The sequence below is a fragment of the Salvelinus namaycush genome, chromosome 35, assembly GCF_016432855.1.
Source record: "Salvelinus namaycush isolate Seneca chromosome 35, SaNama_1.0, whole genome shotgun sequence".
Classification (NCBI taxonomy): domain Eukaryota; kingdom Metazoa; phylum Chordata; class Actinopteri; order Salmoniformes; family Salmonidae; genus Salvelinus; species Salvelinus namaycush.
The window spans coordinates 24,303,641-24,323,827 of record NC_052341.1 but is presented as its reverse complement, the minus strand read 5'-3'; the positions used below and the strand labels follow the sequence as shown (position 1 = coordinate 24,323,827).

Genomic DNA, 20,187 nt, shown 5'->3' with positions numbered 1-20,187 from the left:
TGCGTTCTTGACCACAGATCGGCAGTTCCAAACGTTGCAAGAGACCCAGAATTCCACATGGGTTATGCGCACAGGTACACTAAATTAGAAGGGCTGCAGCCCAGGGTCGGGAGCGTCTATAAAGCTTACAGGAAGAGGAGCGAACAGGTATAGAAAACAGTTGCCAAAGCTACAAAAGAGCAGAAAATAACTAAGATACGCAAGTGAGAGTGGTGTGGAGCCTTCCTCGAACAACTACGCAGAATAACTCAGCGGAACCGTCTTTGATCGGCGGCGGTCTTAGTTGTATCTCTGTGCATTCAAATTGCCATTGATAAAACGCAATTGTGTTTGTTGTCTCTAGCGTATGTCTGCCTGCCCATACCATAACCCCACCGCCACCATGGGGAACTCTGTTTACAATGTTGACATCAGCAAACTGCTCACCCACACGTCTTCCATCTGCCCAGTACAGTTGAAACTGGGATTCGTGAGGAGCACCCTTATTTGATGCCAGTGGCCATCAAAGGTGAGCATTTGCCCACTGAAGTTGGTTACCGAACTGCAGTCAGGTCAAGACCCTCATGAGGACACTGATGCTACAGATGAATCTCCCTGAGATGGTTTCTGACAGTTTGTGCAGAAATTCTTCAGTTGTGCAAATCCAGTTTCATCAGCTGTCCGTGTTGCTGCTCTCAAATGATCCCTCAGGTGAATAAACAGGATGTGGAGGTCCTAGGCTGGCATGGTTACACGTGGTCTGTGGCTGTGAGGCCGGCAGGACGTACTGCCAAATTCTCTAAAACAACGTTGGAGGTGGCTTATGGTAGAGAAATTAACATTAAATTATCTGTCAACAGCTCTGGTGTACATTCCTGCAGTCAGAATGCCAATTGCACGCTCCCTAAACTTGAGACATCTGTGGCACTATGTTGTGTGACAAAAGTGCACTTTTTAGAGTGGGTTTTTATTGTCCCCAGCTCAAGGTGCACCTGTGTAATGATCATGGAGTTTAATCAGCTTCTTGATATGCCACACCTGTCACATGGATGGATTATCTAGGCAAAGTATAAATGTTTTCTAACAGGAATGTAAACAAATTTCTGCACACAACTGGTGTGAAATAAGCTTTTTGCACAAATGGAACATTTATGGGATCTTTTATTTCAGCTCATGAAACCGACACTTTACATGTTGCATTTATATTTTTGTTCAGTGTACATTCAGAAATCCTTATTGATCATTCTGCACGTTATGAGCAGTCAGCAGTTCACACACCAAGTTGGCTACTGGGAAGAGAGGCAGCACCTGAAGATGACAGCCCTAGCTTGTAAAAAGATAGTACTAGACAACAAATAAAGACAAATTATACTTATCACTTCAGGAGTGATATCAGGAGTCCTCCATCTATAGAACGAAGCACACAGAGATGGAGCCCGAGAAACTGGTTATGTACACTCAGAAGAGGTGAAACCACTCCCCCTCCAATACAACCACTGATTACCAAAACAAGGTCACAAATTGCCTTGCCCCTTAATCCTGGTTGATGTGTAAACAATCAACTGCAAGTTATGAGCAGTCAGCAGTTCACACGCCAAGTAGGCTACGGGGAAGACAGGCATCACCTAAAGTACATGGCCCTAGCTAGAAAATAATTCAGTACTAGACAGCGGAGGCTGGTGCCTGGACCTATAGGAGACAGGCTCATTGTAATGGCTGGAATGGAATTAATGAAGCACCAAATTCTGACGCAAACGAGAGCGGGAGAAGCTGTCTGTGCAACAGAAGTCACACACACAGGCAAGGACGCACAAGTGGAGGAGATGTGCGGCGGGAGAGGGATCGAAAACGCTACGTCGGGGACCGCATCTGTACTGCACCAAGGCAAATTGGTGCTGTGACGTCGTCGCGGCAACGGCCAAACATAGTCTAGCGACTTCTAGCGTCAAAACAAGGAGCCAATAGCGATTCTCACAATCATAACAATAGTTGGCAACACTTCCCAAAGTCAGTGACAAAACTGTCATAGTTGGTTGGTCGGAGAGTTGCACTTGCCGTGTTAAACAAAGTAGGCAAACCTCCACTGAGCCAGCCAGCCCTTTGACAAGGCACATTGGATTAAGATGTTAAGACTCGCATGGGCACGGTCGTCGTCAAAAAATAGCCGCGTTGACCCAGCTCGCCTGCTAAGTATCGTTCTCCTGGGAGGTGACAACAAGCCGCACAGTCCAGAACAGAGTCGGGACATCAGCGGGCTCACACCACCCCCTGCCAGCGACAAGTCCCCCTCGCTGCTGAGTCCCAGGACGTCCCAATACTGCTTCAGGTAAAGTAGCTAATGAAAAGACACATAACATGACATCTTGCGACTGACTTGTCAAATTAATTGATTAATCGCTAACTAGCTAACGTGGGCTAGCTACAATAATGCAACGATTGATTAGCTGTGGATTACATCATTGTCTCGCGCCTGCCTGGGGAGCTAGCGGGTCGCCAAGTGGTCTTGTACGAGCTGTTAGCTAGCTAGCAGGCTAGATGCCATTCGTCCATTGGTTTAGCCAGCTAGCTATTTACCAAATTGTAAATAAACCTGATGATACTCTTTACAGTGTTGACACGGTTGCCAGTGAACACTCGACATAACACGGTGATGCTTTACGGTGTGTTCTGCAGTTTGGAGAACTAAAAACCATGCTAGCTAAAAGGCTAGTGTTTTAGCATGCTTGACAGCCAGCACTGTCTGGTTTTGACAGCTGTCACTTGATAGGGCTCGTGCATGGAGGAAGTAGCTACTGTAGCTAACTAACTAGCTACAGTAGCTAACGATTATAGTAAGCTGCTACTGTCTAGCCAACATTGATATCATGCAGCACTCATACCATACATGCCAAGTATGCACGCAGTTCACCCAGCAATAACCTTTCTATAAACATAACATGTGACTTAGCTAACATGAACAGGTTTGATGACATTGATAGCACACTCCACATAATGTTATTTTCAGTCAGTCATTTTGTTGTAGTTTACAAACAGTTTACCAACGATGATCAAAGTGCTACCTCTGTTTCACTTGAACCACCAGTATGACAAGCAGAGCCGGTCTGAGTATGCCGTCTGGGAGTGAGGGGCAGGGCAGCCCCCCGTCCACCCCCCAGAGACCCCCCAACCGCCTGGGACAGGAGAGGTCCCCTTACCTGCTGCAACACGCACACAACCCGGTGGACTGGTGGGTTAGACACACACATACACACACACAATCCGTGGACTGGAGGGTTAGTCCACTTATTATTCTCCTTCACCAGTAGGCCTAATCTAAACCTAATGAACTACGCTGAACAGAAATATAAACACAACATGTAAAGCGTTGGTCCCATGTTTCATGAGCTGAACTATGATTTTTTTTCTCCCATACGCACAAAAAGCTTATTTCTCCCAAAATGTGTGCTCACTTTTTTATATCCCTGTTAGTGAGCAGTTCTCCTTTTCCAAGATAATTCATCCACTTGACAGGTGTGGCATATCAAGAAGCTGATTAGACAGATCATTACACAGGTGCCCCTTGTGCTGGGGACAATAAAAGGCCACTTTAAAATGTGCACTTTTGTCACACAACACAATGCCACAGATGTCTCAAGTTTTGAGGGAGCGTACAATTGGCAGGCTGACTGCAGGAATGGCTACCAGAGCTGTTGCCAGATAATTTAATGTTCATTTCTCTACCATAAACTGTCTCCAACGTCGTTTTAGAGAATTTGGCAGTACGTCCAACTGACCTCACAACCGCAGACCACATGTAACCACGCCAGCCCAGGACCTTCACATCCGGCTTCTTCACCTGTGGGATCCACTGAGGGTTGGGGGTGGTGCTGAGTAGTATTTGTGTCTGTAATAAAGCCATTTTGTGGGAGGAGAACATTCTGATTGGCTGGACCTGGCTTCCCAGTGGGTGGGCCTGGCTGTAATAAAGCCATTTTGTGGGGGGAAAACACATTCTGATTGGCTGGACCTGGCTCCCCAGTGGGTGGGCCTGGCTGCCAAGTGGGTGGCCCTGTGCCCTTCCAGGCTCACCAATGGCTGCACCCCTGCCCAGTCATGTGAAATCCATAGATTAGGGCCTGGTGAATTTATTTCAGTTGACTGATTTCCTGATGAACTGTAATTCACCAAAGTCTTTGAAATTGTTGCATGTTCCGTTTTTATATTTTTGTTCAGTATGTGTAAACTAATATAAGATAGTGCCAGTTAAATACATGAATCTATCCCACCTCCCAGGTATCCATGGGGACAAGAGGCGTTTGACAAAGCCAGGAGTGAAGACAAGCCTATCTTCCTGTCAGTGGGCTACTCCACGTGTCACTGGTGCCATGTGATGGAGAGAGAGTCCTTCGAGGATGAGGAGATTGGAAAGACCCTCAGTGACAACTTTGTCTGTATTAAAGTTGACCGCGAAGAGAGACCTGATGTGGACAAAGTCTACATGACCTTCGTGCAGGTGTGTGTGGCTGTGTGTGTAAACATGTAGTAATCAAGTTCCCATATCTGCTGTGTTTGTTAATCTGTGTTGCTGTCCCTGGTCTCTAGGCAACCAGCGGAGGTGGTGGTTGGCCGATGAGTGTGTGGCTGACCCCTGACCTACGACCTTTCATTGGGGGCACCTACTTCCCCCCAAAGGACAGTGGCCGGAGACCTGGACTCAAAACTGTCTTGACCAGAATTATGGAGCAGGTAATAACAATGTCCAAGCTGTATTTGAACTCTACAAATACAGCACTTCACAAAGTTCAATTTGTGTATACAGTAGCCTACATGGATATGCCAAGTGGCTTGTGGGGTGTGTGAGTGGCAAAGATATTAGTGCTGTAGCAACCGTGTGTGTGTGTTCCGCTCTCTCTCAGTGGCAGGATAACCGTGAAGCGTTGGAGTCAAGTGGTGAGAGAGTTATAGAAGCTCTGAAGAAGGGAACCTCTATCGCAGCTAACCCCGGGGAAACCCCACCCCCAGCCCATGACGTAGCCAATCGCTGCTTCGTACAGCTCGCACACTCCTATGAGGAGGAATATGGAGGATTCAGGGATGCACCCAAGTTCCCCTCACCAGGTACATATGCACACAGGAGTTCTCCAGTTCTTTCTTTTTCTCTTTGCGTCTCTGTCTGTCTGACCGTTGCTCTCTGTCCTCTTTCTATCTCACGGTCTATTTCTCTCTCTTTCCCCCTTTCTTTCTGCCTCTCTCTTTCTGTAGTGAATCTGATGTTCCTTATGTCGTTCTGGTCTGTGAACCGTTCGTCCACTGAGGGGTCCGAGGCGCTCCAGATGACCCTACACACACTCCGCATGATGGCCCTGGGGGGCATCCACGACCATGTGGCACAGGTAAACACTCTCATTCACACTAATGCGACTTTGACATCGTTCCTAGGACATGCTACTCCACTACACACAGCACACCACAACACAGTTGGCATGAGCAAGAGTAGACCGTTTATGTTGTATTTCTCATTCCTTTATTTCTTTCTTCTTTCTCTCTCTTTGCCTATCTTCCTCTCTCGCAGGGGTTCCATCGTTACTCTACAGACTCATCCTGGCATGTTCCCCACTTTGAGAAGATGCTTTATGACCAGGCCCAGCTGGCTGTGGCCTACATCAGCGCCTACCAGGTGTGTGCATGCGTGTGTTTGTGTGGCAGCCACATCTTTTAACCCCTGTCTCTACCATAATCGTTTTCCTGCCAAAAAAGTCGTAGTCAGCAGAATTAGCCTAGATTAATAAACTCTGTTAGGGGATGTCACATCATGTGAGGGGTATGTATAGCAATGCGAAACACTGCCACAAAGCGTGTAATATTTTACAGCGAGAGCTGAAGCGAACCTCTTCTTCCGCGGGAGGCTACAATAACTTAGTTTCCTGGGGAAGCTGTGAAGTGAGCTGTAGCCATCTGGGGAAGCTGTGAAGTGAGCTTTAGCCCCCCAGGGAAGTTGTGAAGTGAGCTTTAGCCCCCCAGGGAAGTTGTGAAGTGAGCTTTAGCCCCCCAGGGAAGCTGTGAAGTGAGCTGTAGCATATTGTGTGATTGTTTGTGTGTCTGTATGCATAGCAATTATAAGGATACATATTTCGGTACATTTTGCTGCCAACTAACTGTCAAACAGTAAAATGATGCGACCAACAGAAAATACTACGCATGCATACAAGAAATTGAAATTTTTCAATAAGAGCTTAATGAAAACATACAACAATAGCAAGCCTATCGTCTTACAGTCAAAAGGCTCTAGCCAATTATTGAACATGCACCTTCTGTAATGAAGCTAATAAAAGCAAGATGGCGCCGACAGAGACGGTCACCTCGCTTCTAGTCCTTAGGAAACTATGCAGTATTTCGTTTTTTTATGTATTGTGTCTTACATTGTTAGCCCAGAAAATCTTAAGTGTTATTACATACAGCTGGGAAGAACTATTGGATATCAGAGCGACATCAACATGACGACCAGGAATACGACTTTCCCGAAGCGCATCCTTTGTTCGCACCACCACCCAGGGCATTGGATCTCATTCCAGAGGTTGACCTAAAACAACGTCGCCGCAGAAGTGGTTGACGGAGCGGCCTCCTGGTCAGACTTCGGAGGCGTGCACACCACCCACCTCTTCCGGGTATATTACTCTCCAATGTCCAGTCTCTAGATAACAAGGTAGATGAAATTAGGGCAAGGGTTGCTTTCCAGCGACATACTTTGTTTCAAGGAAACAGCTCAGCTCAGCATTCAACCCCATAATACCCTCCAAGCTCATCATTAAGCTTGAGGCCCTGGCTCTCAACCCCGCCCTGTGCAATTGGGACATTCTGACGGGCTTCCTCCAGGTGGTGAAGATAGGAAACAACATCTTCACTTCGCTGATCCTCAATACTTGGGCCCACAAGGATGCGTGCTCAGCCCCCTCCTGTACTCCCTGTTCCCCATGACTGTGTGGCCATGCACGCCTCCAACTCAATCATCAAGTTTACAGACGACACAACAGTAGTGGGCTTGATTACCAACACTGTGACAAAACGTCCTACAGGGAGGAGGTGAGGACACTCGGGGTGTGTTGTCAGGAAAGCAATCTCTCACTCAACGTCAACAAAACAAAGAAGATGATCGTGGACTTCAGGAAACAGCAGAGGGAGCACCCCCCTATCCACATCAACGGGACCGCAGTGGAGAAGGTGGAAAGCTTCTAGTTCCTCGGTGTACACTTCATGGACAAACTGAAATGGTCCGTCCACACAGACAGCGTGGTGAAGAAGGTGGAACAGTGCCTCTTCAACCTCAGGAGGCTGAAGAAATTTGGCTTGTCGCCTAAAACCTTCACAAACTTTTACAGATGCACAATCGAGAGCATCCTGTTGGGCTGTATCACCGCCTGGTACGGAAACTGCACCGCCCACAACCGCAAGGCTCTCCAGAGGGTAGTGAGGTCTGCACAACGCATCACCATGGGCAAACTACCTGCTCTCCAGGACACATACAGCACCCAATGTCACAGGAAGGCCAACAAGATCATCAAGGACAACAACCACCCAAGCCACTGGCTGTTCACCCTGCTACCATCCAGAAGGCAAGCTCAGTACAAGTGCATCAAATCTGGGACCGAGAGACTGAAAAACAGCTTCTATCTCAAGGCCATCAGACTGTTAAACAGCCATCACTAACACAGATGCTGCTGCCTACATACAGACTTGAAATCATTGGCCCACTTTAATAAGAATGTAGTTTTCTAACCCAGCATTAGCCTGTGGTTGACCAATTAGAATTCCTTGCAATAAAACTGGACCAATGGCCAAATAACAAGTATCCTATTTCAGGTTCAATGTATAAACAATTTGGACCAATGAGAATTGCCATGTAGCTATGAGTCCCGGGAATGTAATTCCTCCCATGTCTCTGACCCATTGATATTACAGAAAAAAACACTATTTCCATTTATCATTAGTACTCTATTGACCTCTTGTCCTCTGCGTTGTGTATTTATCTTCGAAATATTATTACACTCCCCCGTAGATCATTTTAAAAAGAAATATACTTAAAATGTATTTTTAGAAAACATATATTTTTTTAAATAGACAGTAAAAAAACATTAGCAGTAAGCATAAAAACATTTCCATTAAACACCTTTGTAACGGCATTCTACGTCGTCCTCCTCCTCAGATGAGGAGAGGAGAGAGGGATCAGATGACCAATGTGCAGCGAGGTATGTAGACATAATGAATTTATTAGACACGACGAACACTGACACGAACTATACTTGAATATTTACAAAATAACAAACAAACAACGTAGACTGACCTGAACATGCAAACTACATATAACGAAGCACGCATGAACAGGAAAGAACGAACGAGACGAGACAGTACCGTGTGGTGCAATAAACACAGACACAGCGACAATCACCCACAAACAAACAGTGAGAACAGCCTACCTTAAATATGGTTCTCAATCAGAGGAACGTCAAACACCTGCCTCTAATTGAGAACCATATCAGGCACATTAAACCCAACATAGAAACACAACACATAGAAATGCCCACCCAGCTCACGTCCTGACCAACAAAACAAAGGATTAACACAACAACTAGGGTCAGAACGTGACAACCTTGCATTTCTACAAAACACAAAGGGCATTTTTTACTTGCTGTTACATTAAGAAATAGATTTCAACCAAAGTTCTATAAAAGAAGTATTAACAAGTGTAATGATGATGTCCCTTACGATTCCTACCACATCCTGTATTAGGAGGAAACCCACACAAAAAAGTAATTGTCTACAAGACAATAATATTCAATCATCCTATTGGCAAGGTAATCATTCACCAAGTCCTTTAAAAGTGACCAGCTTTTCCACACTGGTATCAGTCCCACATAGATAACTATTAGATATTATGTTCAGGCAGTCTGCCGGTAGTGAGGAATTATCTTTCCGTTCCACTGAACTTCTCTAATGTACACTTCACCGGTGATCTTGTATCATTTCAGGTACTGCCCCTGGGTCAAGGGATATTGCTGCAGCTTCAGATGGTAGATTCTCATAACCTGTAATGAAGGAAACAAAAAAGTGAAAGTAACTTTGTCCTGGTTTCAAGAGAGATTGATATTTCACATAGATTTCTCTAAGTAAGCATGTCCTGATTTTCAGGAAAACGTTGGACATTTCACCTAGATATCCCTAATATGATGACTGCGGTATACAACATAGAAGCTTATCAGGTTCTGATCATCTTACTATGCTTCTTCACCCGAGATTAGCAATTGGGGGCCAATCAGTTCTTTATTCTCCAGGCTCCACTTTGTCATCAAAATGGACAACCTTGCAAAGAGTGACATGTATCCATTGTGATTTTCCCTGGACTTTCACTGCTGACCTCGTTATGAGCAAAACCTGATAAGGACCTTCCCATTTTGGCCCTAATGTGTCTGTTACATATTTTTTTACCCCCACTGTCCTGGTTCTACATCATGTCCCCCCTTGGGAGTTATTCCCTACGCCTCTTTTGCTTGTCTGTCTGCTTCCCCTACTGCATTAGAGCGTTGTATGCAATAGTTAAGCATTGTGCCACTCAAAGTGAACGTCTGCTTTTCTCAAATCTAACGTGCCTGGTAGTGACATGGGTCGACCTGTGACGACCTCAAACGGACTCAACCCTGTGGGTTTGTTATGTGTTTACCGTAAACGACATAATACCGTAGGCAATGCATCCGGCCATGCCATTCCTTGATGCATCTTTGAAAGTATCTTTCAAAACTCAATTTGTGCGTTCTACCTTGTGCGTTTTCCCACACAACGATAAACTATCTTGTCCACAACAATGTGTCCCAAAGGGTGGAGCTGTGTCATCAAGTAGGGTAGGAGTGCATTTGGCACTGGTATCTCAGGTTGTATTTCCACACACCTTCTTGATTGAGTTTGCATCCTGCAGCCATCCATTCCCACACTTCATCTTTTGGTGCACTGCTTTGCATATCTCTAATGTGTTGCAATGTATCCAAGGTGTATCTCCTAATCAGTTTAGGTGAAAGAGGTGTTCTCTTGGCAGCCGCCCTGGCAGCTTTTTCAGCCAACTCATTACCTTTACTCTTGTCTGTAAAGATTTTTCCATGTGCTTTCATTTTCAAAATTGCAACTTGTCCAGGTAACTGGAGAGCATTCAGTAGAGCCATCACCTCTGGTCCGTTCTTCACAGGAGCTCCCAGTGATGTCATGAATCCTCTGTTTTTCCATATTTATCCAAACTCATGGGTAACACCAAAAACATACCTTGAGTCTGTGTAGATATTAGCTGTTTTTCCACCAATTCCGTCACCTGTGCTGATGTTCCTGCAGGTAACGTGCCTGTCACTATCACATTGTCCATTGTAGTAACTGCCCAGCCTGCCTTCCTACACCCCACTCCACAATGCTTGAACCGTCTGTGTATGAAATAAACTCAGGGTTTTCCAACGGATGCCACTTAGTAAACCCATCAGAGAGCTGATCCAAAACCAAGTCACAACAGTCGTGTTCAAGTAATGTGGTATCTGTAGGATACATCAGAGTAGCTGGATCACATGGTGTGCCACATTGTATGACGATGTTTTGTTCCAATGAGCAGCTGTGACCGGTGCAGCTCGATTCATTGTCAAAAGAGTATGAACAGCATGTCGGCAGAATGTGTCTTTTCAACTATACCCATGTCCAATAGATCTTTAATCACTACTTTAGTAGCATCCATAGCTTCCTTGCCTATGGGATATTGTTTTGTGCAAGGTGGGGCAACACCTGTCAAGCACACTGGTTCCATATCCAAAGTTCCAACCTAATTTTTCTTCGTAGTCCAAATAAGATGGTTCTGAACTGTAGATCCCTGCAGTTGTCTAATTTGCCACGTCACCTTCCCTTCAGAGATGTTCAGTGTAGAGTCAAGTTACATAATAACGTTGAGGCCTAAAATAGGTTGTTCATCTGAGCCTATCCACGCCCCTTATTTTCAAAATGTTCTTACACTTGTTAAATATTACTGCACTGCCGAAACAAGAAGCACAAGCATTTCGCTACACTCGCAATAACATCTGCTAACCATGTGTATGTGACCAATCAAATTTGATTTGATTTGAAAACATTATTTTCAAACATTTGCCAGAATACAATTCGTGGAAAACACACTTCTAAACAGCGCACCTAATGCGAGCGTTTCCATGTGATAAAGATTCAAATCTCTGTTAGAAACTAATGGCAACAACTAGGATGGGTTGCTAATATGACTAGGATTTTGGCTTCTGGACAACAAAAGAAAGTTGATATGAAAACCAATAGAACAGGATAGAAATGCTGGTTAATGGCTGGAGGAAGTCTTTATAAAATAGTTGCCTCCACATTTCTATGGTTGGATTTTGGCCAGGCTACTTTAAAGAAAGGTAAGACATGCCTCATTATCTGAAGTAAAGTAAACAGTTCAGGTTTCAAACAATTATACTGCCTCAAGCTCACATTGTAAAGTGGTGGGTGATGCACTGAACCTGCCAACCATTGACTATAGCCTACACTATGCACAAGAATAGTGATTAGGATTCACACTTTTATGAGTTGAGATTGAGAAATAAAAATAGTAGCTGTTTTTAATCGTGGCCATCAAAACAGTTTTTAACCTATAGACCAATAAGCACGACCGGTCAGATGTATTATCAGCGGCTAACCGTTGTACCTAATAGCAATGTATAGGACCATAGACGTGTCCCTTACCTTGTTGGTGGTACAGTAGAATAAATCAACACTGTAGTATAGTAGAATACGCCAACAAGACTGTCCTCTTCACTGATGTATTTTTCATCTTGAAAAGGTAAGGATTCACTGTAAAGCCAGCCTCGATGCATAATATAGGGATATATAGGTCCTGTATTTGGGATGTGTGCGATCAAGTGCAAGAGTTTTTATTTATTTATAGAAGGTGTTCTACGGTGGTTGGCTCAGAATACAGTTGTGATATAGTTGAGTTATCGTTGCTATATGTTGTTGTGGGTGCAGGTCTCAGGAGACTGGTGCAATATTGTTAATTACAGTAGCGTATGGTTGCTTGGGTTCCGGTTGTGTAACAGTTGCAGTGTGATATGTTGTCTTCTCTGGGTGCAGGCCTGGTTGTGGAATGGTTCTAGTCTGCTTGTGTTATGGTTGCAGTGTGGTTTTGTGATATGTTGTCTTGTGTGGGTGCAGGTGTCGGGGGAGCAAGTCTTTGCTGACGTGGCCCGGGACATTCTCCTCTATGTCTCCAGAGACCTCAGTGACAAGGTGAGACATCTCCCTCCTACCTCATTTAACACCTCTGTGTGTGTGTGCGTGCGTGCACATGCGCTCGTGCATTTGGGGGCATGTGTGTGAGGGCCAGCTATCGCACTCTTTTAAAAAAATGGCCCTGAATTACTATCAAGGTCCACCTTTCTTCCTCTCCCTGCTCCCTGCCCTGGCAAGGCGGCGGCCATCTTAGTTTGATTAATGTCTCGACAGCCCAGAACAGAGCACACAATTAAAACCACACTCATTGAGATCATTCTATTCACCAAGATTTATTATGTAATTATACGGTAACGAATTACGCAAGGAAGGTAATTTACCACGGACACTGTTTCTTTTATACGGCTGCCTCGCACAGGGCTTTCCCTCGAAAGCTCAGAGTCATTGTCGCAGAGAGAATACAGAGAATGTGCAGACAATGGACAATAGAGTTGGCCTGAATTTTCGAAGTTTTTAGTTCATTTACCTACTGTTACACAGAGTAGTTGCATGTTATCTACCTTTAATCTCATGTGCTGCGGGCAGTGGCAGGCACAAACAGCAGTTGATGACTGAACCTTGTTTTTTCCCACACGATTGTTAGGTAATAAGTTAGGTAGTTTAGACAGCACTACAGCTAGCTAGCACTTCCACACTCCATTTCCCTAGGGGGTAGCAGCTACCTTGTCCAGATGCTGAGCCTGGTTGATAAGCACAACAGGTGCTGCCAATTAGGGTGGTCGTCGGTCAGAGTCCCAGCTTGCAAGCCGTGAGGCTGCTGGTTATGTTTGGTGGCCATGAGGCCTTTCGTTTGTTTTTGAGTCTTTAGTTTCGGCATTCCTTTTTAGTGTTTTTATTTATGTTTCGCCACAACAAATAATAATCCGCTTGGACAGGCCAATCAAGAGAGACAGAACTGGCCCTGGACCATTTGCTGTCTCCTGGGTACATGCATTCAACACCTGTTCGCATATGATTACTTTTCACATTTAATGCACACATTTATTCAGGTTACAGACAATGTAACTAGGCCAAGGACCCCTTGACAAAGCGAGTGCAACAATTTCCTTAGGTAAGTTTCTTGGTTTCGTAATCCATTACATCAACAACAAAAAATATACATTCAATCCAAGGATCATGACCGGAACATTGGTTTAAGATTCATTACATTTATCATACAGAAAATGATATTAACACTTTGTTCTCTAAACACCCCTTCTCTCTCTCTTGGGCGTTTAGTCTGGGGGCTTCTACAGTGCTGAGGACGCAGACTCTCTCCCTGCTGCGGGAGGAAGTGAAAAGAGGGAGGGGGCGTTCTGTGTGTGGATGGGGTCAGAGGTCAGAGAACTACTTCCTGTCGTGGTGGAGGGAGCAACAGGGGGCGCTACAGAGGCTGACATCTTCATGCACCACTATGGTGTCAAAGAACAAGGCAACGTGGACATGGAACAGGTGTGTGTGCGCGCGCGCGCAAGCTCGTTGGTCCCCAAGATAGACCTTGTCCTAAGTATCTTTTAAATGACCATTAACATTTATCTTCTGTGTGTCTTCTGTAATTATCTTCTGGGCGTGTCAGGACCCTCATGGGGAGCTGCAGGGCCAGAACGTGTTGATCGTGCGTTACTCTGTGGAGCTGACAGCTGCACGCTTTGGCCTCAGTGTAGCGAAGGTCTCTGAGCTACTGGCCTCCGCTAGAGCCAAGATGGCCGAAGTCAGGAAGAACCGTCCGGCCCCTCACCTCGACACCAAGATGCTGGCCTCCTGGAACGGTAAGAGCACACACACACACTGCACCCAGGTCTCCATCTGATGCGGGAGTGTATCAGTATCTGTGAGGTAACGAAGCGATTTCAGGAACCCTTCCATTAAACCTCTCTCCTCCATCTAGTCCTTAATTAGTCAATCACTTCATTAATCAGCTGTCCCACAGTGCAGACAGCACTCTACTGGGCTTTGATGACTGGGCTGCTCCCTACCAACGCTTTGATACTGACATGAAAGATGGAGGGAGGGATAGAGGGAAGGAGAGAAAAGGAACCCAGCGACCAGGGGAACTTCAAAGCCTGGTAATCACCAAGTTGCTGCTGAACTGCCACCTCACGGAGGCACTGAGCTGCTCCAGAACAGAGCACACAATTAAAACCACACTCATTGAGATCATTCTATTCACCAAGATGTATTATGTAATTATATGGTAACGAATTACGCAAGGAAGGTAATTTACCTTAGAGAGATGATGATACAGCGTTCCAGTATGGGACGATACCACAGAATTCCATTGAAACCATGTTGCTGGCAGTTGCTTGACAATATTTTGGGTTTGGCAATATGACAATGGGCTTCATAACCCTTCTCTCCCTCCCCCTTTCTCTCCATCTCTCTCCTCCCATATCTTTCTTTCTTCCTCTCTCTCCAGGTCTGATGTTATCAGGCTTTGCGCGTGTCGGCGCTGTGCTGGATGACAAGGCTCTGCTGGAGAGAGCGGTGCAGGCCGCTGGCTTCCTAAAGGAGCACCTGTGGGACGCAGAACGACAGATCATGCTTCGCTCCTGTTACCGTGGAGACGAGATGGAGGTGGAGCAGGGGTAAGATGGGGTGATAATGATGAGAATGTTTAGGTGACAAATCATAACTTCAGTACTTGACATCAATGTGTGATTTGCGCAAACGTTTCAATTATATGCACATATCGCAAGTGAGCAATGGACTGAATTAAAGGTTACATTTACAAAATAATAATAATGCAATGAATTGGGCGGGTAGGTGACAACACATGAGGACCTTTCACCAACATCAATTTCACCCCATGTTATATAAGTTTCACAATCTAAAACACAAATAAAATTCTATTTATCACATGCTTTGTAAACAACCAGAGAAATGCTTACTTACGGGCCCTTCCCAACAGAAATAATAGAAAAATAATAACACAAGGAATAAATAACGGTAACATGGCTATATACACGGGGTACCAGTACCGAGTTGATGTGCAGGGGTACGAGGTAATTGAGGTAGATATAGTGTATGTACATATAGGTAGGGAAAAAGTGACTAAGCAACAGGATTAGGGATGCACCGATATATTACATTTTTGGATGATTCCGATATTTTCCTTGCCAAAAAAAAACGATACCGATATTTAAAATGTTAGCGATGTTTTAAGCGTTCTGGTACAGTTGAATAGTTAACACACACACATGGACGCAGCGGTCTAAGGCACGGCATCTCAGTGCAAGAGGCGTCACTACAGTCCCTGGTTCGAATCCAGGTTGTATCACATCCTGCCGTGATTGGGAGTCCCATAGGGCGGCTCACAATTGTCCCAGCGTCGTCCGGGGTAGGCCGTCATTGTAAATAAGAATTTGTTCTTAACTGACTTGCCTAGTTAAATAAAGGTTACACACACACACCACACTGACCCAAAAATTCTTTTGTTGGCATTTACGTATGTCCATTACCAGTAAAACATAATCAAAACCTATTTATTTTACTTACTTGCTGTGCTGTTTCGTTGTTCAGTCGTTTCATTCTCAACCAGGATTTCTCTGAACGCCGTTTGGGTCTTTGCGTATCAAAAAAGAAAACAATGACCAGTAGATAACACTATTTGACGTGTCAAATAAGTTTGTTGACCAATCAGGACCTAAAAATGACTTCACGTCACATAATTTAATGCCTTCATACATGTTTTACTTAGTGTAATAACTATCACTTGTATTTCATGTCACAATGATTCATCGATACATATGCTATGATGCTGGTAAAGTTGTCTCGCGTACCTACAGTGCTGGTCATAAAAAAGTAAAGCTAGCTAGCTCATGGATGCAAACAATGTTGTTCCCCAAAAACATAGCAAAATGACATCTGTTTCAGTAGCTATAGCTAGCTAACTATATAACTAGGTGTCATCATCTAAAATAACCCACATTTATTTGATTAATGGTGGTCGGACCCATCTATGGGAAGCTAGCCACAATAAGGATTAGCCACAATAGTGGACTTTGCGGTTAGCCTTCAAAATTAAACTATGGCATAATTCTACTTTTTGTATTCATTTGCATCACTGTCAATGACATACTTTTATTTTGAAGGCAAACCATAAATTACACTATTGTGCCTAATCCTTATTGTGGCTAGCTTTACAACACATAACATTTAAATTTTTACATTTAAGTCATTTAGCAGACGCTCTTATCCAGAGCGACTTACAAATTGGAAAGTTCATACACATTCATCCTGGTCCCCCCGTGGGAATTGAACCCACAACCCTGGCGTTGCAAGCGCCATGCTCTACCAACTGAGCCACACGGGACCAAGTCCGGTCGAGCATCACTAGCCAGATGAAGCTAGCTGGCTGCTTATAACGTTAGCTTTGGGGACCAGGATTAAGTAGCTGGCTAGCTATTCATTTTCATGAACTGAATTTCAATTTCAATAGGCGAACAACAAGTGGCAACCTAGCTAATACTTACTCACAAAGATTCCTAAATCATTGCTAAGAATAATGAAAATGACTGCAGTTTCTACTGGTTATTGTTTTCAGGCTGGTTGTATTGGTGCTAGCTAGGTACCATGATAAAGCTAGCTACCCCAGAAGTTGCGTCAAACAAATTATGCTCTATTACCATCGTGGTATTGTAAAAACATTGTTCGTGGCCGGTGTTTGCAGACTTTTTATTACAGCTTTGACAGTGCTACTGTATCTTTTTTGACACGCAAAGACCCAAACGGCGTTCCATAGTGGGCATGTCTTGAAGCTAATAGCAATGATGCTATTACTGTGTAATTCCGGTAGGGCAACATCTGAAAAATAGCGCACTTGGTAGTGTGTACTGGTGCTCGACCAGTCGGCGAAAGTCAACATCACCCACAACAGAGAACGGTTGATTGTCCAGGTCAATGAATTCCATTATCTTGGCTTTAATGGGTTTCACCTTTGAGTTGTCTCGCTGAAATGTTCCTACTCTTTCAAATGACTGCTTGACTTGTTGACTGCTCGACCCACACAGCAGACATTGTGGGCTAGGTTAGGAATGCTGTGTTGCACGTGTAGAGCAACATTTTACGTGACGTCATTACGTCGTGTACCTACGTTATATAGGTATGCACGTCAGCTTTGACATTGGTTTTGCACATCGGCGTTAAACTAAACATGTTCACAGATATATCGTGCATCCCTAAACAGGATAGATAATAAACAGTAGCAGCAGCTAATGTGATGAGCCAAAAGAGTTAATGCAAAAAGGTTCAATGCAGATAGTTCGGATATCTTATTGGTTAACTATTTAACTAACTATTTAGCAGTCTTATGGCTTGGGGGTAGAAGATGTTCAGGGTCCTGCTGGTTCCAGATTTGGTGCATTGGTACAGCATGCCATGCGGTAGCAGAGAGAACAGTATATGACTTGGGTGGCTGGAGTCTTTGACAATTTTTAGGACCTTCCTCTGACACTGCCTGGTATAGAGGTCCTGGATGGCAGGGAGCTCAGCCCCAGTGATGTACGGGGTTGTAAGCACTACCCTCTGTTCCGCCTTGCGGTTGGATGGAAAGCAGTTTCCTGTAGTCCACAATCTGCTCCTTTGTCTTGCTGACGTTGATACACTTATTAATGAAGCCTGATGTGGTAAACATATTTCAGTCTGTGCTAGCGAAACAGTCCTGTAGCTTGTCATGGAAGTGGATATTGTATTATGTCCTTGATAATGTCCTTGGTTTATCCAGGTGTTGTGGTTGTTTCTGCCCCAGATGCCATGAGTGAGCGAATGTGTTCACAAACTGTGTAGGGCCCTATGAAATCCGTTTTTATTTGTATTTATGTTGTTTTGCCTGATTCTGTTTTTTCCCAAATTCTGTTTTCTCAGTTTAGTTTTTTTCAGGTTTTCGATCTCTAAAACACACTTTTTAAATAGAAAAACAAGTAAATTGGATGTTCAAGTCCACAACAATATTTGAACCACATCAGGAGACTCCTTTTGAGGTCTGGGAAAAATCTAAGAAATGTTGGTTTTGGAGTGCGATTACCCTTTAATTCAAGTGTGCACTAGAGCCCTGCACGGACATGAATTTAAAGCCTGAGCCCCACCCATGCCCGGAAGGTTCATGGCCCTACCCTACCCAAGCTCGATTGCTTCTGCCAAATTTAAGGCCTGGCCCAACCCGACCTCAGAAATAACTTCTTTAGTAAAAACATTAGCTGCTCCTCTCTGTGTGTCACCCGCTCCTGGCTCGCAGCTCGCTCATGGAGTCTGTAAGTATCCATAGCAATGGCTCCGATTAGGCTGCTCTGCTAAATGAAGAGGCACGAGAGAGTAGTTAGCTGTTAGCTACTTTTCGTTACTCAGACATAACTCAAGGAACATTATTTTCTGTGAATTAATCTCTCCTGCCTTATATTTGACGAGGTTGAAGCACTTATGTCTGAGTCAGATACGACTGTACTGCGCAGCAGAGAATGCGCAGCAGAGAATGCGCAGCAGAGAATGGCTCGGCTTCAAAATGTTAGTGATCAATTTAGTGATACCTGAGCCCTGCCCGTACCCTAGTTATTGATGGAAAAACAGGCCCTACCCAGCCCTAACCTAATTTGCTATTGGCTTTTCAGAAAGTTGCAGGGAATCACTAATCCGAATCACTAGGGAATCCGAATCACTAATGCATTTCGTTCATGTCATATGATAAACTTGGGCAAATTAATAACTTTTCTAATAAGTTCAATACATTAAGTTAATTTCCTACTAATTTCAATACATTTTCTAATATTGTTGAATTCCCTTTTAATGTCTGGATTCTGTGTTTCCTTCTGTGTTCTCCGCAACGCAGATTTTATAGGGCCCTAAATGTGGAAATGCCACTGAATCTGCAGAAAACCACGGCAGGAACCCCCACACGTGCGTGAACACATGCATACACACTCACTGGCCTGGTTCCAGTGGGCCCGTCTCATTCGTACTAGTCATTAGGGGTGTAACGATTCACCGATACGGTCCCCGGCTCAAATGTTTAAGATATTAGTGCATATGTCCACGGGACCCCAAACCTATCCAAATGTAGCATACATTGGTCAGGAAATCGATTTCAAACGTTACGAATCGCCTGGTTCGCCATTTTTTTTGTTGCTGCTCAAATTACTTTCTACTTTCCGTAAATATCTCATATTTTGTGACTTCACATTTTGCTTGCCGAACAACCCCAGGCAATATCAGTAGCCTAGTCAAACTGCGGGCTGTGTGCAGCTTTGTGCCCTGACCAACGAGAGGTAGGCCTACTCCTGATCTGGTAGAATCTGTGTGTCACCTTCAGCATTTAAATGTTTTGTGAAATTGCTTGCGCAATATTAGGCTTTATTAGTTGAGTGACAACCAATGTAATTTGCTAGGTTATTTTTATCAAATACCTAACATCCCGCCGGAGACACAACTCTCATCTGGATGTACATGCTGATCGGGACTTAACCTACATTCGATTTTTATAAACATTTTTGGGTTGTTTAGCTTGAAACAATCAGTGTATATATATATATATGGTCATTTTTACATATACAGGGTCAAGTTGATAATTTCGTAACGAGGACAGCAATCAGTTTCGCTACCCCTACTACATGGTCGAAGCTGGAGAAGAAGAGAAGCTCACTCCCCTAGTCAGTCAACTTCCAAATGGTCTAAACCATTCGATTATGAGACTGGGGTGAAATCCAAAATTGTGCTATATATTCATTGGCTATGTCATAGCAAATGTTCAAAGATAAATATTGATACATTACTAGCTCTAACACTTTTAATCTGCAAAAATGACTAATTAGTGAGTGATGATGATTTCAGATCAAAAGTGTGGGGGGGGCAATGTTAGCTCCCCCCCACACACACTTTTGATCTGAAATGGTCATACCAGTGAGCTGGTAGATGCCCAGTTTCCCTTATGGCTCAGACATAGACATCATTTTA

General features: G+C 44.3%; 1 protein-coding gene across 1 annotated transcript in view; it reads left to right on the top strand.

Annotated features, from left to right (window-relative positions):
• The first annotated feature begins 1,895 nt into the window (after nucleotides 1–1,895).
• The window catches only part of spata20 (spermatogenesis associated 20), a 58,911-nt gene continuing 40,619 nt past the window's right edge, over nucleotides 1,896–20,187 (top strand). Inside the window, exons 1-11 of the mRNA XM_038975054.1 lie at nucleotides 1,896–2,305; nucleotides 3,062–3,205; nucleotides 4,252–4,471; nucleotides 4,561–4,704; nucleotides 4,875–5,076; nucleotides 5,221–5,351; nucleotides 5,531–5,635; nucleotides 12,190–12,264; nucleotides 13,486–13,698; nucleotides 13,823–14,015; nucleotides 14,663–14,831. Coding sequence (XP_038830982.1) covers nucleotides 2,103–2,305; nucleotides 3,062–3,205; nucleotides 4,252–4,471; nucleotides 4,561–4,704; nucleotides 4,875–5,076; nucleotides 5,221–5,351; nucleotides 5,531–5,635; nucleotides 12,190–12,264; nucleotides 13,486–13,698; nucleotides 13,823–14,015; nucleotides 14,663–14,831 — 1,799 coding nt within the window. The 5' untranslated portion in view covers nucleotides 1,896–2,102. The remainder of the gene's footprint in view (nucleotides 2,306–3,061; nucleotides 3,206–4,251; nucleotides 4,472–4,560; nucleotides 4,705–4,874; nucleotides 5,077–5,220; nucleotides 5,352–5,530; nucleotides 5,636–12,189; nucleotides 12,265–13,485; nucleotides 13,699–13,822; nucleotides 14,016–14,662; nucleotides 14,832–20,187) is intronic.